At 51.4% G+C, this 26,687-nt stretch overlaps 1 protein-coding gene across 2 annotated transcripts; it reads left to right on the top strand.

Annotated features, from left to right (window-relative positions):
• The first annotated feature begins 1,801 nt into the window (after positions 1 to 1,801).
• CSRP1 (cysteine and glycine rich protein 1) lies at positions 1,802 to 26,249 on the top strand. Of its 2 annotated transcripts, none has more exons than XM_032288711.1 (6): positions 1,802 to 2,143; positions 12,636 to 12,748; positions 19,274 to 19,442; positions 20,619 to 20,748; positions 24,394 to 24,487; positions 24,981 to 26,249. In XM_032288711.1, the coding sequence occupies exons 2-6, from the start codon at positions 12,637 to 12,639 to the stop codon at positions 25,055 to 25,057; spliced, it is 582 nt and encodes a 193-aa protein (XP_032144602.1). In that variant the 5' UTR covers positions 1,802 to 2,143; position 12,636; the 3' UTR covers positions 25,058 to 26,249. The 2 variants fall into 2 exon arrangements, with proteins under 2 accessions (XP_032144602.1, XP_032144603.1); XM_032288712.1 differs by lacking the exon at positions 1,802 to 2,143 and adding an exon at positions 3,672 to 3,763.
• The last annotated feature ends 438 nt before the right edge of the window (positions 26,250 to 26,687 follow it).

The following is a 26,687-nucleotide window of genomic DNA, read 5'->3' as shown; positions in this document are numbered from 1 at the left end:
ATCCTGGGCAGAACTCCGAGGCTCATCTCTCCGTGATACTAAGGATTGAAAGGAGACGGGGAAATCCCGTGGGATCGCCATCTTTGGGCAGAAGCCCTGGTCTCTGACACTGATGGTAGTTCTGCAACTGAATGTACCTGTTTATTGCTTGCTCAGTGCAGCTGTGACCAGGAATTCTTCTGATTTCTCCTCCTACATCTTGGTTGGGTCAGATGAAGATGGCCCAGTCTGCAAGAAATGCTGGTTGGGTGCTTATAGGCATTTGAATCTGGGAGGGCCTTGTTTATATGATGGACCTGCCAAAGGGAAGATGTTGCTTAAGGTAGAAAGCAAGAAAACCTAGATAAACACTTCTTCTTTTTTTTTTTTTTTTTTTTTTGAGACACACTCTCGCTCTGTCACCCAGGCTGGAATGCAGTGGCGCAATCTTGGCTCACTGAAACCTCTGCCTCCCGAGTTCAAGTGATCCTTCCACCTCAGCCTCAAGTAGCTGGGATTACAGGCACACACCACTCTGCCTGGCTGACTTTTTAAATTTTTTGCAGAAACATAGTTTCCCCTGGTCTTGAACTCCTGGGTTTAAGCAACCTGCCTGCCTCAGTCTCCCAAAGTGCTGGGATTACAGGCATGAGCCACCGTGCCTGGTCAAATAATTCATTTTCTAGATCATAAGATGCTTAACTTTATTTCTGGAAAAAAGTTGATTCAGCAAACCAGGGCTTTAAGTGAGGCTGGTTGAGGCCTGAACCCTTTCCTGCCCAGGGTGGAAGACCTAGCAGCTGCATCTATAGGCCACCTGGGGTGTGGGGTGAGCAGCTGCCTCGCAAACCTTCCAGGGCCTCCCTGCAGTGAACTGCTATGGGCGTTAGGAGGCTGCAGAAGTTCCTTCTGAGCATGCTCTGGAATATAGCAGAAAGTTACACACGAGACACTCACACAACATTCGCAATCACACTGAAGTGCACATCCAAGCTCCGAGGGCGGCTTCTTTCCCATCACAGTCTACACTCTGAAAATAATGTGACTCAATGTTAGAGAATAGACATAACATCAGCCCTTGACTTCCTTTGGTCTTAGAAATAAAGTGAACAAGTTTGAGAAAGCCTACAAACTACAAGACAAGGCTTTATTTCCCGAGGCGCTCACTCCTTCCTTACTCCTCCTATTCCTGGAAACATCACTTTCTCTTGCAGATTGTTCTCGTTCCCCCAAATCCAAACTCACAAGTTCCCAAAAAGGGCAGTGCTCCTTGCTTGATGCACAGCAGAATGGACAGGGGCAGGGAGGAGGAAAAGAAAATGGTACTTCCCCTTAAAGTCTGGCTCTCCTCCCCTACCTAGGTCCTCCCTGCCAGAGGCTCCTGGGAAGCTTCTTCTCTGTGTAGAACATTGCACTTCTGGGCTGTTTCCCATCCAGGCAAGGGGTGAGGGCTCTCCTCTGGCCCAGGCAGCAGCTCTGGAGGGTGTGAGCTTCTCTGCCCCCTGTAACGCCTACACAGGACACTCAGGAAGGGATGGGGACTGGATGAGGAGATGGGGACTGGATGAGGAGGTGGGGACAGAATGCCCCCTGGAACAGACCAGAGAATATTTTGCATGTCTAGGCCCAGGGCCCAGCTAGTGAGTGGACGGGCAGAATCAGACCTGCCCTGGAAGGGTCTGTCTTACCCTGGCGCCCAAGATGTGTCCCTTACCCTCTGCCACCAGTACACGCAAATTCGAGACACCACTTTCGTTAGGGGCCCAAGTTTATCGTGGGTCTGACCTCTAAGGTCACATTCCACCTTCTCACTCGACTGACAGGAAACCCCTGAAATGTCCCTGACATGTGCAAGACGTTTTCCGCGGTGGCGGCCACAGGGCGCACAGTGGGACGGCAGCGCGAGCACAGGGGGCGCCCGCAGTCGGTGACTCCTGAACCCGCCCCCTGCAGGCCGGGCTGTCCCGGGGCCTGGGAGGGCAGCGCCGCCGGGCTTCGCGCCATGACATCAGCCCTGGAGTGGTGCAGTGTGCAAAGCCCACTGGTTGGCGTGGCCCGGGACACGCCTTCCCCGGAGCGGAACAAAACGGCGCGCAGGCCGGGCGCACCCAGCCGCCACTTCCGAGAGCGCCCGCAGCCCGCGCGCCGTCCAGCCAGCTGCCAGGTGAGTGCGCCCCGGGCCGCGCGGCTCTGTCCCCCGCGGAGGGGCGCCTGGGCACGCACCCAGCGCCTCCCAGTCTTGCCCGCCCCGCCGCGGCCCGGGGGCTGTCGCGGATGGGGAACTGTGAGAAGTGACCGCAGTTAGCCGGGGACAGTGCTGCTCTTTCCTGGAGGCACTAGGTCCCTCCACATCCCGCGGCTTCCTGGGCTTCCTGGACACAGTTGACTTTCGCGTGTCCGTGACCCAGGGCCACCCGGCCTCCCTCAACTGCCTGCAGGTCGTGCAGAACAATCGGCGATTCTGCGCGACACTGACGCTCATTGTATGGCAGAGAGATGAGCGCATCCGTGCCACCCCCTCCCTCACCCTCCTGCTGGGGAGAAAATGCCCGCGGGCGGGGTGGGGCAAACATCTGGCGTCATAGGCCTGACCTTGGACATCTGTGTCCCTGAGGCAGGTGCGAGTTTTCCCTCTTGTGAAAGAAGTGCATGGAGACCTCTCCGCTGCAAGTCTTGGTGCCAGGTGGTGATAGTTACTGAAGCCCGAAAGAGCCTGCAGTCAGTGTTTTGTGGCCTCAGTCCTTGAAAGCTGGGGAGGAAGAAAGGGGCTGGTATTGAGCACGTTTTAAGCAAATCACAATGTGTTACCCAACCATCAGCCCTCTGAGGCAGGTAGTGTATCTACTGGTACAGACCAGAGAATAGTTTGCATGTTTCTGGTTCTGGTGCTGTTGTGATCCAGGAATCAATCGGCTGGAGCAATAGTGGGCTCAGGCTCTGCCTAGATCCCTGGGCTCCAGCCACCCACCCGCTGCTCCCTGAGAGTGAATGAATGGGCAGGCCCTCCCCACACTGGGATACTGTCACAGTGGCACTGAGGAAATCCACTGGGCCCTAGTAGAAAGTGTATCAGTGTATCGTGAAGAGGTGGCCTGGAGTCTTGCTGGGGATTATTTGGAAGGCAGAGTTTTGACTCTTGGATTTGCCACTTAACACATAGGTTTCCTTGGACAAACTGTTTAACTTCTTAATGCCTCAGTTTCTTTCAGGGATGCTACTTGGGGAGTGTATTACACAGAGCCTCCAAGGCAGGAGTGCTCTCTCAGTTACATCTTCCTCCTTGTCCTCCGCTCATCCCTTGCCTCCCTCCCAGAAGCTAAAGAGGCTGGAGGTGCTAGCTGTCTCTCTCTGTCCTCTCAGAGCGCATGCTGGCGATTTCCCCAGGTGGGATTTGGGGGACTGAGCTTCCCCTGCTCCCATTCAACTGCTGCCTCCTGACTCTCCAGCAGCACTCTGGCTCAGGAGGCCAGGCCACCTCTTTTGAGAGAGACTGTCCTCAGCCCTCAGCTGCTGGTGGGCAGCTCTTACCCATTGTTTCCTAAATCCAGCCTATGCTGCCAGGCTCTCCCAGTGAATGACCCTTTGCCTTGGAAAGGATATCCGGGGCGGAGGCAGTCAGACAAGGAAGGAAGTGTATCCTGCAGAGGGCGTAGTGTGGGTTAGAGGAGAGGGAGGGGAGGGCCATCTGCAAGGCCTGAGATGCCCAGGATGGAGGGTATGTGGGGGATGCAGGAGAGAAACTGACGAGAAGGTCCATCAGCTCTGCAATTGGCCTGCTAATAAGATGGGAAAAACAGGGGTGCTGTGGCCTCTTTGCCTCCGCTGGTCTGTCTTAGCACCTTCCTTCCTGGCCCAGGTGTTTGCTCTTTTAATTGCACACTTGTGCATCTGCGTCTGGAGCTGGTGAGTCCTGACGGGGCCAGAGCTGCAGCCTGGGAGTGTATAGACACTTGACTGGGTGATCAGTAAACATTTGATGAATGAGTGGGGTAGCCATGGTCTTTCAGCTGAGTTGCCCTACGGACAGACACTCATAAACGTTACAAATAGTTACTAGCCAGTTTTTCCACATAGGCAGATTGACAAGCAGGTGAGGAAAAAAGGCATAGTTTTCTTTCCTCTCTCCTTCCTTCCTTCCTTTCTTTCTTTTTTTGAGGCAGAGTCTGGCTCTGTTGCCCAGGCTGGAGTGCAATGGCGGGACCTTGGCTCACTGCAACCTCTGCCTCCCAGGTTCAAGCGATTCTCCTGACTCAGCCTTCCAAGTAGCTGGGATTACAGGTGTCTGCCAATACGCCCAACTAATTTTTGTATTTTTAGTAGAGATGGTGTTTTGCCATGCTGGCCAGGCTGTTCTTGAACTCCTGACCTCAAGTGATCCACCTGCCTTGGCTTCCCAAAGTGCTGGGATTACAAGTGTGAGCCACTGCGCCTGGACTGTTTTGTTTTTTAGAAACTGTCTCATATATTGGCCAGTCTGGTCTTGAACTCCTGGCCTCACGTGATCCCCTCCCTGCCCCTACCATCATCTTGGCCTTCCGAAGCGCTGGGATTATGGGCATGACCCACTGTTCCTGGAGACATAGTCTTTATTCACTGTCCATCTCCTGGTGGGGGAAGCAAATTGGGAAGGCTTTTCTGGCAGGTTGCTAAAGTTTTAAATATTTATGTAGGTCTAGCTTAGTGTAAAATGTTGGCTTGCTAGAAGACTATGAAGAGGGCAAATCACACTGCCACGTGTGTACCTATGCAACAATCTTGCAGTTCTTCCCATGTACCCCCAAACCTAAAATGCAATAAAATAAATTAAAAAAAAAAAAAGAAGACTATGAAGATACATGCATTAAACATTTTGGGATCCAAAGAGGTGCTAGCGAGAATAAAAACACTTTTTCCTCCAAGTCAGCCGTTTGCTATTACTCAGGCATATTGTCAAATATCAAAAGAGACACAAAACTGAATGAGAAGTGTTAGAGCTGGCCTCTCCTTCAGAAAAGAATAAGCAGATATCTGCACTTGTTTTGTACCAGACAGTGTGAAAAGTACTTCACATGTGTTGTCTTGGACAATTTATGAGGTAGCTACTGATGCTCTCCATTTTACAGATAGAGAAACTGAGGCCCAGAGGTAGTAAGAAAGTTCCTCAGGATCACAGCTGGTCACCTGTGGAACTGCCGTTCAAATATGGGCTATTTCCAAAATCTATGCTCACTCACTACCTTAGTATTTTTCTTTGCTGCTCTACATTTCTTTTTTCCAGATCAACTCACTCAGAAAGTAGCTGTCATTTGTGGAATGCATCAGCTTTACAGGGTACTTTACAGTGTCTTATAAACGATTTAAGGAAGATAATCTTTAAGTTGGATGGATCAGGACTAGAACTCCTGACATCCGGGCTTTTAGTCTGTTGCATGGGCAGGTAGGCGCAGAGGGGACCCTGGTAGTTCACTCCCAGACACCCATGGATATGCTTTCACCAGGTCTGCATCTTTGAGTTTCAGAGGCAGGTTTGCAGGAAAGTCAAAGAAGCCTGGAAAAGAGCCTCTTGAGAAAGAGAGAGAGAGAAAGAGAGAGAGAGAGAGAGAAAGAGAACTAGTAAAATTTGAGGGGAGGGCAGAGAAGGTGAGGTGGAGGGGTACTGGGTTCTGATTGCTGTTTCCAGTTGTCAAGAATTTATATGGTAATGATGTGCCTGTACTACGCAGCTCCCCAGGAATTTGTCTGACGTCAGCACTGAGCAATTCCCATGTATGGTAAAGCATGTAAATACGGGGGCAGCTAGCATTTCCAGACTCTGACATTTCCAGGGCTTCTCCAGGGCCAGTAGGCAGCGTCTGAGTCTTCAGCGGGGACAACAGAGGAAGCAATGGAAGGTTAGCAGCTGGAGCTCAGCCCCAGCCAGGCAGCCAGCACCCCCAACCCCCCACTGTGTGCCTGGCTTTCTTTATGCAGGGGTGGCGTGGGTTGGTGCTTCCTGGGACATCGGCTGCAAACAACTTGTGTTTATAAGGCCGAAGTGCTAATTTTGTTTTTACTTCTTAAAAATTAATCAAAGAAAAATCACTCAGACCATTTGTTCAGCATGGGATAACCAATATCATTCCAGATCTGGATAAAAGCAAGGAAACCACATCTGTTAATTTTTCTGTGAGGCTTTATTATGATACAGGATTTCCTGTAGAAGTTTTGAAATGCTACAAAGAAGTCATTGACCTCCGTTTCTACCTGTGTTGACCTTCAGACTTTTTTTTTTTTCTTTGAGATAGAGCTTCGCTCTTGTCCCCCAGGCTGGAGTGCAGTGGCATGATCTCGGCTCACTGCAACCTCTGCCTCCAGGGTTCAAGTGATTCTCCTGCCTCAGCCTCCTGAGTAGCTGGAATTATAGACATGCACCACCATGCTTGGCTAATTTATTTATTTTTTTGTATTTTTAGTAGAGACAGGGTTTCACCCTGTTGGCCAGGCTGGTCTCCAACTCCTGACCTCAATTGATCTAACTATTTTGGCCTTGCAAAGTGTTAGGATTACAGACGTGAGCCACTGTGCCCTGCAAACTTCTGAGCTCCGAGGGTAGAGAACTCTGCTACAGAAAGCATCAGGGGCAAGTGGGAAAAGGGAGAGACATACACCGCCCTTGTCAGCCCACAGTCTCACAGGGGCCACTGGACATGGATTTGAAAAGAAAAAACTCATGCAATAGAGAGGAGGATCCCTGAGCTAGAATGACAGTCGAGTTCTGGAGTCCCATAGGGCCTGGAGTGATTGTATCTCAGTGATGCTGGTTACCTTCACAGAGAGGCGGACCATGTGCAGGGTTCTGAAGGAAACATGAGGTAGAATGTGCAAAGCTGAGGCCAAGCCTGCCCCCTCTCCATGGCAGCCATTCTCCCCCTACCAGTGACCCTTACCTTCAGGAGAGGCCTATTTCCTGAGCTCTCAGGTGTCACCTCTAAGACTTGGCTCTGAGCCCTGACCAGCAGGGCCCCCTCCTTCCCTCTCTGCCCTTGGCTGCTCTCTGGACACTGGGGAGTGGGGACAAAAGCGGAGCTGCAGTTTGGAAGGGATGCAGCCCTCCTTTCCACCTGGCAGATACCAAGCAGCTCAGCTAATTCGAGGGAGCTAGATAAACATCTGCCAGGTTTCTACTGGAACAAGTGGGCGGGGACTTTAGCCCTGTGCAGTCAGTCGCTCTTTGGCCCTAGGGAATAAGTGATTTTGGAATGGGAGAGATGGGATTTTTCCACTGGAGAAATAAAGATATGGGTGATTTTGAAGGGTTTGATAAGAGGGGACTTGCCTTCAGGCACTGGTGGCTGGCAGTGAAGGATTTTACATCTCTGCAATTGTTCCTTCAGCTTGAAACAAAGATGACCACCTGTCACCTGAGCCTGACTTTTTTTTTTTCTTGAGACTGAGTCTTGCACTATTGACCAGGCTGGAGTGCAGTGGCGCAGTCTTGGCTCACTGCAAACTCCACCTCCCGGATTCAAGCAATTCTCCTGTTTTAGCCTCTGAAGCAGCTGGGATTACAGGCACCCACCACCACGCCTGGCTAGTTTTTGTGTTTTTAGATGGGATGGGGTTTCACCATGTTGCCTAGGCTGGTCTTGAACTCCTGACCTCAAGTGATCTGCCCTCCTCGGCCTCCCAAAGTGCCAGGATTACAGGTGTGAGCCACCGCATCCAGCTGAGCCTGACTTTCATGAGATTTGGGGTGACCGTGAGAGCCTGTGCCCTTTTTCTTCTCCCTCCTCTGCTGCTGTAAGAGCTGCCACCTTGGCTTTCTCCTCTCAAGATTGAGGATCTGGGCACAGTTGTAATGGGACAGCCAGGCTAGGAAGATATGGCAGCAGACACAGCAGTCTTCTAGCCTCCAGCCATTTTGGGAAAACAGTTGACCAGGTGTTTCCAGCCATTCAGCAGAAAATTCAAGCTCTGTTCTCTGTTGAGATGCTCAACACACTGAAATAGGACATCTCACACAGCTGGGGGGAGCTAAACCCCAAAGAAGGGCAAGTAACTTGTCCCAGACTCATTTGCTGGGCTGGCAGATGAATCAGGAGTTCCTGGCCCTATTTGGCCTGTTACTTCTTAAACCTCACTCCTTCCATATGTGGACTAGCTACACGCGGACAGCTGGCCCACATCTAGCAGTGTGGTGTCAAGGTATGACTGGGCTAGTCTTGTGAGAGGTAGTCAGAGGGGTGAGCACTTACAGTATGCTGGCCATCACTTCCGTATATCCTCGTTTAATCCTTACAGCTCAATTTTAGGGAGTTCACGTACGGTCCATTTTAGAGACAAGCAAATTGATGCTGAGAGAGGAAAGTAACTTGCTCAAGATCATTCAGCTAAGAAGGGGTGAATCCGGGTCCATCAAGCCCAGCTGCCATTTTCCTAACCATTGACCTTTACAGCCTAAACTCTGACCTGGGGAACTTCTCTCGTCCCAGCCTCCTGCAGGGCCTCTGTCCCCCAGAGCTGGGAAGGCAATTGAGAAGGAGCCAAATGTCCCTCTAAGGCACTCCATAAATTCAGAGAAACAGGTTTCCTTTTAAGGCAATTCGGTCTCCCTACAGGCAGAATTTGGCTTTTGGAGAGAAGGGGCTGGGCAGAAAGGGTAGGGGGTGGAGTGGAGACTGAGCCCCACCTGCTGCCAGGGTTCCCTCCAGCCGAGCCTCTTCCTCACAAGCAGGGTCACCAGGAGGGGTCCTCTTGAGGGCAGAGAGGGACAGGAGCCCATCCACAGGGACTGCCTGAAACCCTTCCTGGCTAGGGATGCAGTCATCACTTTTCATCTCAAGGCAATAGAGCCCTGTCCCTTCACTGGGCTCTTGTGGGGAGACCCCCACCCTGCCCCAACTAAATGACCAGGTTCGAAGAGCAGCCTCGCCAAGAGATGTCCTGAGCAGATTTTCCGTACTGGCAGGTCCTTGGGTTTCACCCATTTCTCCACCCATGTTCTTGATTCCCTGGGGCCTTGCTGGATGTGAGCCCCTGACATGGAGCCAGGGAAAACAAGGGGAGGCCTGTATGGAGCTGTGGGTCTCCCCAGAGGGAGAAGGGCTTTTGTGTCTGGGAACAAAACAGTGCTTGGAACTGGCTCCTAACCATGTGATTGGAGGAATTTTCCTCCCGTAGGGGTGTTCCTAGGGGCCTGAGTGTGTCCCCTCCTGGTTCAGGGGATTGGAAAAGGAGAGGATCCGCACTGATGTACTGTATGCCCACCGCAAGCAGGCCCTCTTAAATACGCAAGGGCCACAGCATGGTGACTGGGGCACAGAGGACTCAGAAGTAGATGAGCTTGCATTAGAATCCCAGGTCCACCTCTTCTAGCTGTGTGACTATAAGCAAGTTGCCTAACCTCCCTGAGCCTTGCTTTTCTTATCTGTAAGGTGGGCATACATTCTTTATCTTTGGATGATGAGGATGAAATGAGATGACTAGGCTGGGCGTGGTGGCTCATGCCTTAATCCCAGCACTTTGGGAGGCCAAGGCAGGTCACCTGAGGTCAGGAGTTCGAGACCAGCCTGGCCAACATGGTAAAACCCTATCTCTAATAAAAATACAAAAATTAGTCGGGTACGGTGGTGGGTGCCTATAATCCCGGCTACTCAGGAGTCTGAGGCTTGAGAATTGCTTGAACGCAGGAGATGGAGGTTGCAGTGAGCATAGATTGCGCCGCTGCACTCCAGTCTGGGCCATAGAGTGAGTCTCCATCTCCAAAAGACAAGAAATGAGATGATGCAGACGAGCCATCCGATACATAGTAGGCATTCAGCCCATAGCAGTGTGGGTGCTGTGGCTGAATTCCAAGGGTCACATTGAGTCACCTTATCAGAGGGAGAAGAGAGCCTGTGTGTCTCCGTACAACTGGACACATTATTCACAGAAGCTTCCCAGCAGACCTCCCTCACATCTCACTGGCCAGAAATGGTCTCAGCCTGTTCCCGATCCAGCCACTGGCAGGAGAACGGAATCCCCACGGTTGGCTTAGACTCAGGCTCTGTTCTTCCATCTGGGGAAGGGGCATCTCCCCAGTCACTCCATGGCCTGAATAAAATCGGGGCTCTGTAGCAAGGAAGAAGGGACAAATGGTTGATGGTTAGTCCGACCATAACACACATTGCTGATTGCTGTTCCTGTTGGATTGTCCTTCACATTGTATTGAGGTTTTCAGCCCCAAATCTTTGCTCAACAAGGGCAGCTAGCAGTCCTCAGAACAGAAAAAGGCTGAAGGAACAGTGCGACATCAAAGGCTGGGGGCGGGGACTGTCCCTGGGTCTGGGAGCTCAAGCGCCATGGATTATCTGAGGAAGATGGAGATGGGGATGTGAGCAGTAGAGAAATTCCTGCCAGGCTTGTCAGCAACGCGTGGGAGCCTGAGGAGGGGCGGCCAGTCCAGAGCCCCAGAAAGGGAGAACTGGGCTGATGCAGCAGGCACAGTCTACCTGGACCCCCAGCATCACCAACACCGCCTCCCCACGGGAAGCCCTGCTCTCAGCCTGCACATGCTTACTAAGCACCTCCACTAGCAGCCAGGATCTGCAGAGATTCACCATGCAGAGAAAATGGCCCCAGAAGCTGTGGCTTTCAATATCAGTACATCCTTCATTCATTCCTCAACTATTCACGGCCACCTATCTGAACAGCTACATGCCAAGAGCTGTGCAGGGCATGGGGACAGAGTGGTGAACGTGACCTGGACCCTCTTCTTGAGCGGAGGCCCGTGTCCCAGCAGTGGAGACTGTGTCTCCCTCTGCCCTTGACGTTGACAACTCTGGTGGCCTCATCCCTATTTTCAACATTTCCATGCCACAGGCTCCTTGAGCTCTCTCCTTAGGCTCCTTTGCCTGCCTCCAGAGGCACAGACCCCTCTGACTCCCAGCCCCTTTACTTCCCAGCACCTCCCTGTGTCCTTTCCTCACCATGTCCTGGGCAACCGCAGGCACCCAGCCTGTACCCGCTGTAGGTGGTGCTTTGTATAGCCTTCCCCCATGAACTCTGTTGAAAGAGCTGGAAGGGCCATCTTCCTCCTCCAGCCACTCCTTCTATTGAGTGAGTGAGTGAAATGGAAGGAGAGAAGCAGCCCCCATCTGTTCTCCATGACCTTCTGTGCTGCTCTGTGACCACGGGGGTACTGACCTGAGGCACAGCCTGGACTTCTGTGTGCCATGTATGTGCCAGGCTCTGTGCCTTGCCTTTGATGTATCATATCTTATTTAATTGCCAGGCATACTTGGTGAAGCTGCTATTCTTATCCTTATCTAATAGATACAGAAATCAAAAGTTTGGAAAGACCAACTATCTGGCCCAAGGTCACACAGCCAGTGAGTGGCAGGATCAAGACTGAGATGCCTGCCTGGCATCAGGACCCAGCTCTGAACCAACACCTAGAGCATCTCAAAGTTCATCCAGGCCACCTGCTTTGTTTGCCTGGGGTGCTTGTTAAAAATTGAGATTCATGCACCTCATTCTCAGAGGTTATAATTCATTAGATGTGGGGTGATGCTACTAGATTTGATTTTGCAGAAGCCCCTCACTCTGAAGGCTGAGAACTCTGCCCTGTGTGCCTACTTCCTGCTTTTTTTCTTTTCTTTTTTTTTCTTTCTTTCTTTCTTTTCTTTTTTTTTTTTTTTTTGAGACACAGTGTTGCTCTGTTGCCCAAGCTGGAGCGCAGTGGTGCTCTCTTGGTTCACTGCAACCTCAACCTCCCAGGTTCAAGCGATTCTCCTGCCTCAGCCTCCTGAGTAGCCGAGATTACTGGGCCCACCACCAGTCCCAGCTAATTTTTGTATTTTTAGTAGAGATGGGGTTTTGCCATGTTGGTCAGGCTGATCTGGAAGTCCTGCCCTCAGGTGATCCACCCTCCTCAGCCACCCAAGTTAAGAAGGAGAACAGGCGTGAGCCTCCGCACCCAGCCCTGCTTTTTTTTTTTAAACCTTTTTTCTTGTGGTGAACTATAGCTTCTATACAAAAGTGCACACAAAACCTACGTGTACAGTTCAAAGAATAATTATAAAAGGAGTCCCCATATGACAGCCACCCAAGTGAAGAAGGAGAATATTGTCAGGCAGCGTCTTGCCAGCCTCCCTGGCCTGCCACTCAGTCGTGGTCCCTTCCCTCCCTTAGAAGGAACTCTTCTAAGATAAGAGCTTGTCGTCATTCCTTTGCTTTTCTGTAGTAACTTTTCCACCCATATGTCCATGTCTTAACAATATGGGTTTAGCCCATTTGTGAATTTCATACAAACAGGCTTGTGTTTTCCCAGCTCTGGTCTGTCTGCCTCTTCCCGTCTGCATTCTCCTTGAGATCCATCATGTTGATGCATGTAGGGCTTGGCAGTCCATTTTTATTGCCACTGCAGCCCTGTATCTTCTGCTGATCCACATCCTTTGGAGTGCCTAGCACAGGGCTGAAAATGCAGCAGCTGCTCCGTAAAGACCTGTTGATTAGACTGGGGGAGGAAATCCCTAAGTGACGTGTGAGGATGCCGTGGAGAGCTGGCAGAAAGTGCTCTGCCAGGCCTGGTGGCCCCCTAAGCATTCTGCCTTCATCTTTCTCTCCTCAGGCACTGGCTGTTACATTTCTGTCGTGGACAATCTGAGATGTTTCCATCTCCCTGTAAAATTAATTCCCATTTCTGTGTCCCTTTTCAGAATGCCGAACTGGGGAGGAGGCAAGAAATGTGGGGTGTGTCAGAAGACAGTTTACTTTGCCGAAGAGGTTCAGTGCGAAGGCAACAGCTTCCATAAATCCTGCTTCCTGTGCAGTGAGTACACCCCAAGCCCTGCTGCTGTTGCCTTGGACACCCGGGTCGGGCCTGTCCCCACAGGCTGGGGCTGTCAACACCCAGGGGAACTGGGCCCATGGGATGTAAACAGCTTGACATTTGGCTGAAGCGCAGCTGGGCAGGGAAACACTTAAGGGCCTCTTTGTTCCGTTCAGAAGCTTCTTTCTCAGGGATGAACTGGCCAGAGCGGGTCGGGGTGGCGAGTGTTCAGGGGCTGAAAGCCAAGCCGTAAAGACTTGGTTAAGAAAACTTTCCACTCAGCTCTCTCTTCTCTCTCTCCCTGCCATGATCCCACCATTTCAGAGGAAAACACTTCCAGCCCTTTGGACCCTAATTATCTCTTGTTCAAAGGCAACAGAGGCCACACTTCATGGTGTAGCTGAGTCTGGAGGAGGAGGGGGGCTCCTCCTTCCTCAGCCCCTTGGAGGCCAGCCCGTTCACTTCTTCACTTCCCATTCCCACCCAAACAGCCTGGGACAAGAGGAAGAGGGAGTGAGGAGTTCCCTGATATCTACTCCTAATAAGGCAGAGCAAGGCTTGCTCCAGTCACAAGCCTAGATGAGTAGGAAGTCAGATGAAAGGTAAGAAGCAACTGACAGAGGTCGGGTCGACCCAGGGATCCTGACACTGTGATGCTGCACCAGCTGGTACCTGGGCCAGGTGACGTTTCCAGGATGTGGCAACTTGAAGAAGTCTCTCCTCAGGTTCCTAAATGATTTGGTTCATTGTGATCAGAGCAGAAGGTCTAGATTAGAAGAAGAGTCAGCTTCAGCAAGATGCATTTTATTTCCTAAGACAGAGTGTCACTCAGTCACCAGGCTGGAGTGCAGTGTCTTACTGCAGCCTCCACCTCAAAAGATCCTCCCACCTCAGCCTCCTGAGTAGCTAGGACTACACATGCATGCCACCATGCTCGGCCAATTTTTTAAAAAAACTTTTGGAGAGACAGGATCTCCCTATATTACCCAGGCTGGTCTTGAGCTCCTGGGTTCAAATAATCTGCCCACCTCAGCCTCCCAAAGTGTTGGGATTACAGACACGAGCCACTGTGCCTGGCCAAGGTACATTCTTCATGAGAGCAGACGGAATGGACGGTAGGAGAATGTCTTAGTTAAAAAAGATTCAGTGTTTATGATCTGTGTGATGATGGACAAGTTACTCAGTTTCTCTCTGGTTGAGTTCTCTCATTATTACAGTGGAGGTAATAATAGCTACCTCATGGGATTGTTGTGAGAATTAAAATGAAAGAAACTTGTAAAACAAAGGACTTAAAACAATTATGAATATTGAAGAAATGATACGGGCGTGCGCGCGCGCACACACACACACACACGCTCACACACACTGCTGAGGGATCTATAGCAAGAGAGTGTGATGCAAAAAAGACCTCAGGGGGGCTGAGGCCCCAGCCCATCTGGGGAGATCCAAGAATGGGGTCCTGTCTGTCCTGCATTACATGAAGGAAAGTTTCATGATTTGTGCTCCAGAGCAGGATCCAGGTGGGCCAAGAGCCACCTGTTCAACAGACGTTTGCACCTCTGCCTGTCACTGGGTAGACCAACCTGAGGCCACCTCACACAGGGCAGCAGGGGCCCCACACCCTGCTCGGCTGGCCTGGAGTGACAGCTCCAGGGCTGCGTCTGATGAATGGGGAGTAAACAAGGTTCGGTGGAGCTTTGTTGGCTTCCAGCCTGCAAAGGAAGCCAGAAACAGCAGCGTCTTGTTATCAGCAGTTCACTACACTTAGGAATTTCCAAGCTGTTTATTTTTCCAGAGGGAATACGAGAGAGCTTGGCCCTGGCTGGGAAGGGAGTCCAGGCTGGGAAGGGGGTCCTAAAGGCCCCTCTCTTTGCTCTCGGATGTTGCTTAACCACTGACTATAAGGAGTCAGCTGTGGGCGACATTGCCTGCCTGCAGACCTGTTTATGGAGGAGCAGTCGGTCAGAGGGTTGAGGGAAGTCAGGAATTCAGGGGGTGGCATAGGAAGGAAGGAGCAGGACCTGGGGCAGTGTGTAAGGGGTGCCGCGGATGAGAAACAGTTGTAGAAAATCAGGCTGGAGAGCAGGGCTCTGTGTTATGCAATGAGCAGCCATAGGAAGCAGTCTCAGGTCACGCTAGGGTCTCAGGTGCCGTGCAGCTCTTGGGTATCAGAGCACCAAGTGGACCCCTGAGCACTGCATGAGTCCCAGCAGGCTGAGCCATCTCCACAACTTGCTCATTCCTCATGCCCAGCACAGCGCCTGGCACACAGTGGGGTTCCTGACAAAGATTTGTTTATGAATGGAAGAAGGATCATTTCTCTTTCTCAGTGAAGTGGGTGGTAACTGTCCACCCGTTCAGGGTGCATACTGAATCAAAGGACTTAAGTGGGTGGTAACTGCCCACCCCGTTCAGGGTGCATACTGAATCAAAGGACTTAAGTGGGTGGTAACTGCCCACCCCGTTCAGGGTGCATACTGAATCAAAGGACTTTCCCTCCCGAGGAAGGGAGAGGCTAGCCGGGTCTGGGCCAAGGGCAGTAAAGGCTATCTCCCTCATTGGTCAGGCCTGGGGTAGGTCCCCAGAAGCAGTTGTGACCAGGTGGGTCCTTGGCTCCAGATTCTACTCAGCTTGCCCACCTACATGCCTGTATTAGTCTATTCTCCGTCTGCTAATAAAGACATGCCTGTGACTGGGTAATTTATTTATTTATCTTTATTTTTATTTTTATTTTTGAGACAGAGTCTTGCTCTGTCACCCAAGCTAGAGGGCAGTGGTGTGATCTCGGCTCACTGCAACCTCCATCTCCTGGGTTCAAGCAACTCTCATGCCTCAGCCTCCTGAGTAGATGGGATTACAAATATTAGCCACTGCATCCGGCTAATATTTGTATTTTTAGTAGAGATGAGGTTTCACCATCTTGGCCAGACTGGTCTTGAACTCCTGACCTCGTGATCCACCCACATTGGCCTCCCAAAATGCTGGGATTACAGGCGTGAGCCACCGCGCCTGGCTGAGACTGGGTAATTTATAAAGGAAAGAGGTTTAATGGACTCACAGTTCCACATGGCTGGTGAGACCTCACAATCATGGCAGAAGGCAAAGGAGAGGCAAAGCCGTGTTTTACATGGTGGCAGGCAAGAGAGCTTGTTCAGGGGAACTCCCATATATAACCATCACATTTTGAGAGACTTTTTCACCATCACAAGAACAGTACCGGGGACCAACCACCCCCCATAATTCAATTATCTCCATCTGGCCCCACTTGACATGTGGGGATTATCATTCAAGGTGAGATTTGGGGGGAACGCAGCCAAACCAGATCAGTGCCCTTTCTTGAGGGTCTGAATGGGCAGGAGGAAGACAGGATGATGTCATAGGCAAAGTTGGGGAGAATCACCTCCACCCTGGGCTTGGCCTGGGAGCAGGGACTGAGAGGGTCTACAGTACACTCCCATGGTCTGGAAAGGGGCTGCCAGATCCTATGAGCAGGCGGTGGTTCAGAGGCTGGTGGGAAAGCTCAGCCCCATGGCTGGGAACCTGCCCAAGGCTATGCGCCCATCTCTGAGCTGTACCCAGCTCCCTCCTGGGGAAGGTCGAGCTGGGCAGCCCTGAGGAAAGAGTTCTGTGGTGGTGGCTGATGGAACAGGACCCCACAGGTTGGCCCTGGGCTGTTCCCTAGAATCCAAGGGCATGGGGGAGCTCACAGAAAGAAGCCTTGCCCATGCTCTGACCCCAGCACCTCCTCACCCACAGGCTGAGGCTTCTGTCACTTTTCACCGTCCCGGCCCCAGTGCTTGGCCCACTGGAGGGGAGACATAGCTCGCAGGAAACAACCAGGTCTGGAGGTCAGGGGCTGGGTTCTGGCCTGGTCCTGCATCTGGCCAGCATGTGATGTGGAACTGTTTTGTGGGCCTCAGTTTTCCTTCTAGAAGCAGAGAATCATTCTCCATTTCTGAGTGTGGCAAGGGGGCTCTGACCTCTCCCTTGGGGCTGCCTTTCCCCAGCATTTCCAAGCAGCATCACAAGGGCCCACCAAGGTGGCATCTGGCATTGTGTGTTTCCAACAAATCCAGTCCTTTTTTTTTTTCCTTTATTGGCTTACCATGATTTGGTAGAAATTTATTCAGACCTGCCTTCAAAATTCCCCTTGATGGAGTCTTTGGTGGATCTTACAAGTGTGCTACAGTCTCTCACTATATCACTTGGATGGACGTAGAGGGGCAAAGGCCCACCGTGAGGCAGGATTGGGCCTCGGGGAGAACAGAAGGGCCAAGGCAGAGCAGAAAGGAGCAGGGAGGTCTTCGGCAGGGAGCCATCTGGAAGGTATCAGCTTGCAGGCCCTGAAGTCTGCCCTGAGCCGAGTTCCTGGGTTTCCTGCTAGAGAGATCAGCCAAAAGACACTTCGGTTCCCCCAAGCACTCTTATCTGCTTTCAGCCTTCTCTCTGGTCTTGGAATTTTCAGTTCAGTTTGGATCTTACAGGCAAATAATTCCAGGCCAATTCCTGACTTCCCACCCTAGAAGGGAATGTTGGAGCCCTCGGCCTGTGCTTCCCTCTCCCTCCTTCTCCGGGCCCCAGGGGAAATGGTGGGAAGTTCCATATTTGGATGGCCCAGAGTGCTGGAATGAGGTGGAGATCTCCAGGGCAGGACAGGAGGGTCCTTATTTAGTCTGAAGCCTCCAACCTGGGGCTTAGGGTGAGAGAGGAGCTGGCAGAGGGCTGGACCCTTTAAAGGCAAGAGGGTGGCAGTTGCAAGGAAAGGAGCTGAGAGCTTCTCCCAGGGCGGTAAGAGGTGTGGCCTCTCCAGTGGCATCCTTGGTTTCTGTCTTCAGGACATGTTTGAGGGTGCAGTCCAGTTGAGATGCCGAACTCCAGTATTTAAGGAATATTATCAAACTGAAGTAGGATTACAGGCCAAGTGAAGAAACAGAATGTGGCTGAATCTCTTGAGAGGAGTATTGGAGGTTAGAAGCAATGATCTCTTGAGGCCGGGCCTGTCCCTCCTGCTTCCTTGTCTCCCGACGGTACTGACTTTATACAGTACTAATAAGAGTAGCCAACATTTCTTATGCACCTGTGGTATGCAGGGTAGTGTGCCAAGTACTTCACATGTCAGATCTCATTTGATTCTCACCACCAGCTTTTGGGGCAGACATTATTATCTTTGTTTGCAAATGAGGACACAGATGCTGGAAAGGCGGAATAACTTGCACACGGCTGGAAAGGGAGAGAGCTGGGATTTGATTCCGGGAAGTCTGACTCTTTGTGACCCCACATTCTGAACTATTTTAACTTTATTTATTTATTTTATTTATTTTTGAGACAAAGTCTCACTGTGTCTCCCAGGCTGGAGTGCAACCTCTGCCTCCCAGGTTCAAGCGATTCTTCTGCCTCAGCTTCCCGAGGAGCTGGAATTACAGGCGCACACCACCACGCCTGGCTAATTTTTCTATTTTTAGTAGAGACAGGGTTTCACCTTGTTGGTCAGGGTGGTCCTGAACTCCTGATCTTGTGATCCACCCGCCTTGGCCTCCCAAAGTGCTGGTATTACAGGCATGAGCTATCGCTTCCAGCCACTTTATTTTTATTTTTAAATTTTTTATTTGTTTATTTATTTTTAAATAAAGAGAGAGGGTTTTGCCATCTTGCCCAGGCTCGTCTCAAACTCCTGGGCTCAAGTAATCTTCCAGCCTTGGCCTCCCACTGCTGGGACTACAGGCGTGAACCACTGGACCCAGCCTCAACTCTTTTACTTGGATAGCTAGGCGTAGCTGCCCTCTGAGATTAACAGGATGAAATAGGAAGGGCCCACAGCCTTTCTAGCTCAGACCATGGCAATCCCTAGCTCCTCCCACTCTACTCTCTCTGACCCCAGGAGTCAGGAAGTTCTTCCCAGTGTCTGACTTCACTTCTTCCTGTGGCGAAGTGATTTCCGTGATTAGAAACTTCAAATCCTGTTGTGATCAGCATGAGCTGCGTCTCATTTCAAAGCCCACTGTGTTGGGCACTTAATAAATGTTAACCTTCTCTTCTGGGGTGTCACACCACCTGCATCTCCCCAGCCGGCATGCACAGACAGTCTCTTCTGAGTTCCATTGTTGAAGGCAGGAAAACTCTGCCCCTCTTTTCTTTTTTCTCCTCTCCTACTGGGACACATGGTCTCTGTTGAGAGTGGACTGAGGAACCTCAACAGGCATCCTGTGGCTTGTGGTCGGCCTAGGCTGTTGCCTCTGAGGCCCTGTGTTGCACTGCAGCCTCAGGAAGTTTGGGGGTGCAGAAGACCGGAGGAGACACACATGGATTCCTGGAAGAGGAATTGGTGTTGGCCAGCATTTCTAGAGTCAGACATGCAGATCCCATCCCTCTGTCCTCCCACCCATTGGCCATCCCGCCTGCCTCCATTTCTAGACAGTTTCTGAAAGATCAGGATATGATTTATGCAAATAGCCCAGAGAGCTTCAGCAGTAGGAAGCTTGCAGCTCCCCGCAGCTTCAACTCACCGTGCCCGCTTCCCCTCCGCAGTGGTCTGCAAGAAGAATCTGGACAGCACCACGGTGGCCGTGCACGGCGAGGAGATCTACTGCAAGTCCTGCTACGGCAAGAAGTATGGGCCCAAAGGCTATGGCTACGGGCAGGGCGCGGGCACCCTGAGCACTGACAAGGGCGAGTCGCTGGGCATCAAGCACGAGGAGTGAGTAAAACATCCTCTCCCAACTGTTCTCTTCAGTTTTCTCCCCCACCCCTGCATTAGGCCTCACGTGTATTTAAACCATTTTTGGGTAAGCAACGGAAGGCTCAGAAAACCAGTTATTTAAAAGGCAGCCGCAGAGCAGTGCTGTGTGTCAGGCTGCTGCTGGAGCTGGGGACTCGGCCGGGGCTAAAACAGGCGCGGCGCCTCCCTGCGTGGAATGTGCATTCTGTATCTAGATAAGGGCAGAGCTGGGAGGAGCTCCAAGAATTACTTAGTCCAATTTCCTCTTTTTTTTTTTTTTTTTTTTTTTTTGTGAAAAGGAGTCTTGCTCTGTCACCCAGGCTGGAGTGCAGTGCTGCAATCTCGGCTCACTGCAGCCTCTGCTTCTTGGGCTCAAGTGATCCTGTTGCCTCAGCCTCCCAAGTAGCTGGGACTAAAGGCGTGTGCCACATACCCCGCAGACGGGGTTTCCCCCTCTTGCCTCCTCCTTTTATAGATGAGAAAATCCAGCCCAGGCCCAGTGACTTGCCTGGGGTCCCATGGCTGGTGAGGGTCGGAGCCAGGCCAGGGGCTCAGGGCAGCACCACTGCCACACCAGCCTCACTCTCAGCCCTGCTGTCTCTCAGCCCAAGTGAGGAGGAGTCCTCTCCCTTGCTCGGAAATGCCACAGGCTGTCGCTAGGTCCCCTCCCCGCCCCCACCCCACGGCACTCCCTGGCCTCTGGGTAAATGGTGGCTTTGGCAGTGGGCCTGGCTGGCTCCTCAGCCTGGGGGTGGACGGAAATGATGGATGAGCTACCAAGTTTCAGCCAAGGTCATTGCCCCAATGAGAATGATTCGTCAGCAGATTTCTCCTGGAAAGAATCTGATAGTAGACCAGCTGCAGGAATGAGGGGCAGAGGAGGGCGTTTTTAGCAAATGGGGTGTTAAATGATTCTGAGGTTAACTGAGTGACCGAGGGAATTATGACGTTTCAATGAAAATAACATTGTGCTGAGCCTTCATTTGTTCATCTGTAAAATGGGAGATAACCTTAGAGGCCCTACCCTTTGTGAGTCTGGCAGAGAGAACTGCCCACTGCTCTGCCATGAGACGAAGGTAGGGTCATGCCCTCTCAGTGCCAGCCCTACCTGTACTTACAGTGTAAGTCACCTCACCCATGCCCTTCTCCATACAGAGCCCCTGGCCACAGGCCCACCACCAACCCCAATGCGTCCAAATTTGCCCAGAAGATTGGTGGCTCCGAGCGCTGCCCCCGATGCAGCCAGGCAGTCTATGCTGCGGAGAAGGTGATTGGTGCTGGGAAGGTAAGGCGGCTGCTGAGCTTGATGGGGATGGGGGAGATACCTTCCTGAAATGTGGATTCCAGAACTTTTAAGTTGGTGACCCAGCTCTGCTCAGGGTAGCCTGAGCACTGGGGTTTAACCTCTTCCCTTTGTCCCTGTGGGTTGCATGTACCTGTGCTTTCCAGTCTCCAAGGAGCTCATATCAGCCGTGAATAGTAACATCCCCAGCATGGATGGACAATGGGCAGTTCACAGGGAGTGTCAACAATCTCTATCTCTAATGTTGGAGAACAGAGTGTAAGCATACATGGATGGGCTCAGGGGGTCCACAAAGCCCCAAAAATTATATGCAAAGTTTCATGGGAACATGTCTGTTTCTTAGAAGACAATCCATAGCTTTTATCAGATTTTCAAAGGATTTGTGATCCTAAGAATATACATTCTGTTTCATGGGATGTGAACTCCCAAAACCCATCCAAATACCTCCAGGACAGAGATTTTCAAGGCTCAGGCCTAGCAGAGCCTCCTGGGAGGCTTTTTTCACACTGTTTATAATTGCCACACATGACATTCCCCCGTGATATTCTGACAGTAGCCCTCAATCACCAATGCACAGTGAGGATCACCAGAGCAAACCAGCAGGTCCCAGTTGAGCCGATCACTTCCCCCAGGCAGGCTGCATAGAGAAGAGGCAGAATTCTTGCCCCAGGGCTTTGCAGCCTCAGATAAGCAGTCAGAAAATCACAGAAGAGGTATCTTCAAGCTCTGAGGCCAGAGTGGATTTCTGGAGCATCACGTGAGACCTGAGATAGAAAAGTGACTTGGCCAAGATCACACAATAAGGCTGGGGAATGCCTGGGCCTAGAGCCCATCTTCGGCTCTTCTGGATTCGGGTTTTGGGTTTCAAGGCTTTTTGACCTTGAGGAATGGGATAAGGGAATAGATTAGGAAATGTTGAGCAACTAATACTTAGGCCAAGATTAGACTCAAAAGAAGGTTAGCCTCCGTCAAGAAATATTGAGGGGCTGGGAGTACTTTTGGGCTCTTAAGAATGAACAAAGGGATTCAGCTTATTTTGGCAGTGAGGGGTGGCTAGAAAATATGAGGAGGGGTATTGGTCTAGGTGTGATTTAGTTCTTCTCCAGCCTGGAGAGTTTGGGGTAGCAGCCCCTGCTTTACAGAGGAGGCAGCAAAGGCTGGACTCTCACACTCATGGCCGGACGGAGATGGGTATTAGTGTCGCTGCTGTACAGGTGAAGAAACTGAGAGTCAGAAAGATTAAATAATTTGCCCAGATCTGCTAGCTAGGAAGGGGCTAAGCCAGGCTCCAGCCCAGGTTTGTCTGACCTCGCAGTCCTTGCTCTTACTGCTGTCAACGCTACTTTGGACCATTTGACCCCTTTGAACCCATTTCCAACACTGCAAAATGGGAAGGGATTGTTAATCCTCGCATGGTGATTAAGAGCTTGGGCTCCAGACAGCCCTGCTTTGAATCCTAGTTTTGCCACTTATTGGCTGAGTGACCTTGGGAAAATTTAGCCTTCCTGAGCCTCAGTTCTGCACCTCTAAAGTGGGCCTGGATGGTGGAGGAAATGCAAAGTGGACAAAATAAGGCAGGGTTTTTGTTTTTGAGGCAGGATTTCACTCTTGTCACATAGACTAGAGATCTCAGCTCACTGGAACCTCTGCCTCCTCGGTTCAAGTGATTCTCCTGCCTCAGCCTCCTGAGTAGCTGGGTCTACAGATGTGTGCCACCAAGCCCAGCTAATTTTTGTATTTTTAGTAGAGATGTGATTTCACCATGTTGGCCAGGCTGGTCTTGAACTCCTGACCTCATGATCCACCCACCTCGGCCTCCCAATGTGCTGGGATTACAGGCATGAGCCACCATGCCTGGCAACAAGTCAGTTTCAATGATTAAATGAAATAATACATGTGTAGCTTGCAATGTAGTGCCAGGTATGTGCTCAGTATAGTTTTGCTATTATTATTGTTGTTGTTTATTTTCAGGGATTGTTATGAGGTCAAATGAAGATCCTTGCCATTGATTAAATGTTATAAAAACAGGAGACCATCATATTATTATGAAATTGGGTTTTTTCGTTCTATCTCATTCTGAGAATAGAAAATTATTAAGAATAGCTAAGGGTCACTATTTCCACTAGTTAGACAGGCTGTAAGGTAAAGCTAAGGCTGGACTAAGGAGTAGGATAAGAGAATTTTGCATTCAAGTGGAAAAGGTAGGGAGAAGCCCCCACCTTTCTATTGCCTCGGTCAAGAAATATTGAGGAGCTGGGAGTACTTTTGGGTGCTTACGCATGGGCAATGGGATTCAGCTTATTTTGGCAGGGAGATGGCTAGGAAATAGGAGGAGGGGTGTTGGTCTAGATGTAATTCAGTTCTTCTCCAGCCTGGAGAGCTTGGGGTAGCAGCCCCTGCTTTACAGAGGAGGCAGCAAAGGCCGAGTGACTATTGAGGTTGCACTGGCACCGACCGAGACCCGGGTTCCCCCATCTCAGCTCTTTGGAGGAGAAGCCAATGTGCAAGATCAGGCAACCAGGAAATCTGAGGGCACGAGTTTCCTTTCTCATCCTCCAGCCTGGGCACTTGGAGTCTCTTTGCCCTTAAAAGGCCTTGCTTTGTCTTATCTGACTGCTGCCTGCCTCTTGCTTTTCCTGTGATAAGCAGAGCTGTCTACACATCAGCCTCTTAGCCTGCTCAGCTGCTGATGGGAGCTGGCTGCTGAGAAGTCTGTTTGCAACATCCCATCAGTGTACAAACTGGGGCATCGCTTTCTTCTGGGAGAGCTGATTGCCCTGTGTTGCAGAATGGATGTGAGGGCTAGATAGTTAAATATATGATGCCTGGCCACAGATATTTAAATATATGATTCCTGGCCACAGAAAAAGTATTCGTCATTGGGATTCTACTGGACCAGCCCAGTCTCTAAAGTTCTAGAATTAGGTGCCTCCTTTGCCCAAAGCCTATCACCTGTTGGAGGGTAGGGTGGCAGTATGTCCCTCCTCACTGGGTAGCTGTGAACATTAACTGACTTCACCAGTGTAAAGTGCCTGGCACAGGGCCTGGCACAGAGGAGGCCCGAGTCAGTGTTGTCTAGGATTACTTTGGAAGGAGAATAAGTCCATGAAATGCATTGAGCTCAGCAGGGAAAGACCTGAGGAGTGTAGTTTCTCCAGGGGCCGCAGAAGACCCTTTGTGTCTCTGAGATGCCCCAAGGCAACACAGGGCAGAGACGTCTTCCCGATGAGGGCTGTTCAAGAACGAATGGCAGTGCCAGGAGGAGTGCAAAGCCCTGGCTCTACTGACAAGATGGATCTGGAGAAGGCTCATTTAGCCAGCCAGTGGGGAACAGCTATCTTGGTGTTAAACCCAACCCCTCGCCTGCCTTTTGTGGTGTAGCTGGTGACCCTAATCATCAGGCCACTGCAACATATCATGGAAGCTGGTGTGAGGTGGCCTGTGGTCCCTGTCCTTCTCCCTCTACTGCCTAGCACTATGCCCGTCTCCTCCCAGTAGCACCAGCTGAGCAGACTTCAGAAATGCCTCCAGCCTTTATATCATCGTTATGTCAAAGGGAGTTGGCCTGGGGGTGGAGGGCGCCCTAGTCACTGGTGGCAGCCATTAACTCTTTCCTTCCCTACCTAGTCCTGGCATAAGTCCTGCTTCCGATGTGCCAAGTGTGGCAAAGGCCTTGAGTCAACCACCCTGGCCGACAAGGATGGCGAGATTTACTGCAAAGGTGGGTGGTTTTACTTCTAATTGAGGATCAGGAGGCCTGAGGGGACAAGGGGTCTAAGTAGTTTTGCCTTTGCTGAATGTAAACTAATTCCTGGCCTTGGGATCCAAGGTCCAGAGCATCTAGCATGATTCCTTCATTGTACAGATGAGGAAACAAGCCCAGAGGGAGGCAGTCACTTGGACAGAATCATATGGCAAATTGAGGCAGGCATAGGGCTAGACCCTGGCTTTGTAATTCCCAGTCCAATGCTCTACAGCAGATGATGCTTCTATAATTTTGGTGGCAGGGGCAGTGGGTACAGGGTGGAACCAAGAGCCTCTTCACTATTTTGCTATTGAGATCAGGGTGCTGTGGAGGTGAGGGGGTGCTAGTGGACCTTCCTTCTCTAGGGGTCTGGCTGGGCACTAGGAGTGGGGGATCGTCAGCAGGAGGGTGGGTGGTGTGGCTAGGGGTGGAGGAGGAACATGCCCTTACCTCTTTCCTCTCTCTACAGGATGCTATGCTAAAAACTTCGGGCCCAAGGGCTTTGGTTTTGGGCAAGGAGCTGGGGCCTTGGTCCACTCCGAGTGAGGCCACCATCACCCACCACGCCCCGCCTACCCCTGCGCTTTTCCTCACCATTCCCTCCCCAGCAGCTTTGGAGACCTCCGGGATTATTTCTCTCTCTCGGCCCTGCCACATATCACTAATGACTTGAACTTGGACATCTGGCTCCCTTTGGTTTGGGGGTCTGCCTGAAGTCCCACGCCACTAAAGGGCTCCCCAGGCCTGGCATCTGACCCCATCACCAGTAGGAGACTTCAGTGATTTTAATCTAGGTGAGAGCAGGCCCCTCTCCCCAGACCTCACCCCACAGAGCTCTGTTCTTAGCCTCTTGCTCTGTGCGTCCATCATCAGCTGGCCAAGACACCTGAGGACACATCTTGGTGCCCAGAGGAGCAGCAGCAACAGGCTGGAGGGAGAGGGAAGCTAGACCAAGATGGGGACGGGGGAGGGCTGGGTTTATTGGATCCCAGAGATTCTCTTCTGTGGGAAAGAGGATGGGCTTCCTAGCGTCCCTCAGAATAAGCCTGAGGAGTCCCAGCTCAGGGAGTCACTGCCGGAGGCAGAGAGGCACGCAGGCAGGGTCCGAGGAGCCCCTGCTTCTCAAGGCCTCTTGCCTTTGAGTCTTTGTGGAACTGATAGCCTCCCACTTGGAGTGGGAGGAGAATAACCCAGGTCTAAGGACTGCTAAGTCAGGATGTCATTTAACCTTCTCAGACATGCCGTTCCCTGCTTGATGGGGGATCCTAATGAAACGCCTGAAACATATGTTGGCGTTTATCAGTGGCCCAAATCTTCAGGTAGTTACCTCTGGCCTTAACGCTGGGTCCTGAGGCTGTGGTCAGCAGAGCCCAGGTCAGGGCCCTGTTCTTGCCACACCTACTTGATCCTCAGATGTGGAGGGAGGTAGGCACAGCCTCGGTCTTCATCCAGACACCCCTTCCCTTTGCCCTGAGACCTCAGACTCTTCCCTTTAACCCAAGACCCTGCCTCTTCCACTCTGCCCTTCTCAAGGGATCCTTTGATCACATCACTCCACCGTTCCAGGCCCCAGGTTAGGAGTAGTGGTGGGAGGAAGGGGAAAGGGCTGGGCCTCACTGCTCCACGCGACTGAAAGAACAACAGTATCTGAGAGAAAGAACAACACTGAAAAGGCTGCAGGCATGGGCTGTACCCAAGCGGATTTCTCATCTGGTCAATAAAGCTGTTTAGACCAGAACCCTGGTGTCCCAATCCTGTCTATGGAGCTGGGAAGGAACTCAATGGGAGTAATCAAAATTAGCAGGGCTTTGGGAAGCTGAGGTGGGTGGATCACCTGAGATTAGGAGTTCAAGACCAGCCTGGCTAACATGGTGAGATCCTATTTCTACTAAAAATACAAAAAATTAGCCAGGCACAGTGGCTCACGCCTGTAATCCCAGCACTTTGGGAGGCCAAGGTGGGCAGATCATGAGGTCAGGAGTTCAAGACCGGCCTGGCCAATATGGTGAAACCCCGTCTCTAGTAAAAGTACAAAAATTAGTTGGGCATGGTGGCACTCGCCTGTAATCCCAGCTGCTCGGAAGGCTGAGGCAGAAGAATTGCCTGGGAGGCGGAGGTTGCAGTAAGCCAAGATCACACCACTGCACTCCAGCCTGGGTGACAGAGTGAGACTCTG

Source organism: Sapajus apella, unplaced genomic scaffold (assembly GCF_009761245.1).
Source record: "Sapajus apella isolate SASKATOON/1434 unplaced genomic scaffold, GSC_monkey_1.0 scaffold22, whole genome shotgun sequence".
Lineage (NCBI taxonomy): Eukaryota > Metazoa > Chordata > Mammalia > Primates > Cebidae > Sapajus > Sapajus apella.
The sequence above is the reverse complement of the archived record's forward strand: the minus strand, read 5'-3'. Positions and strand labels throughout refer to the sequence as shown.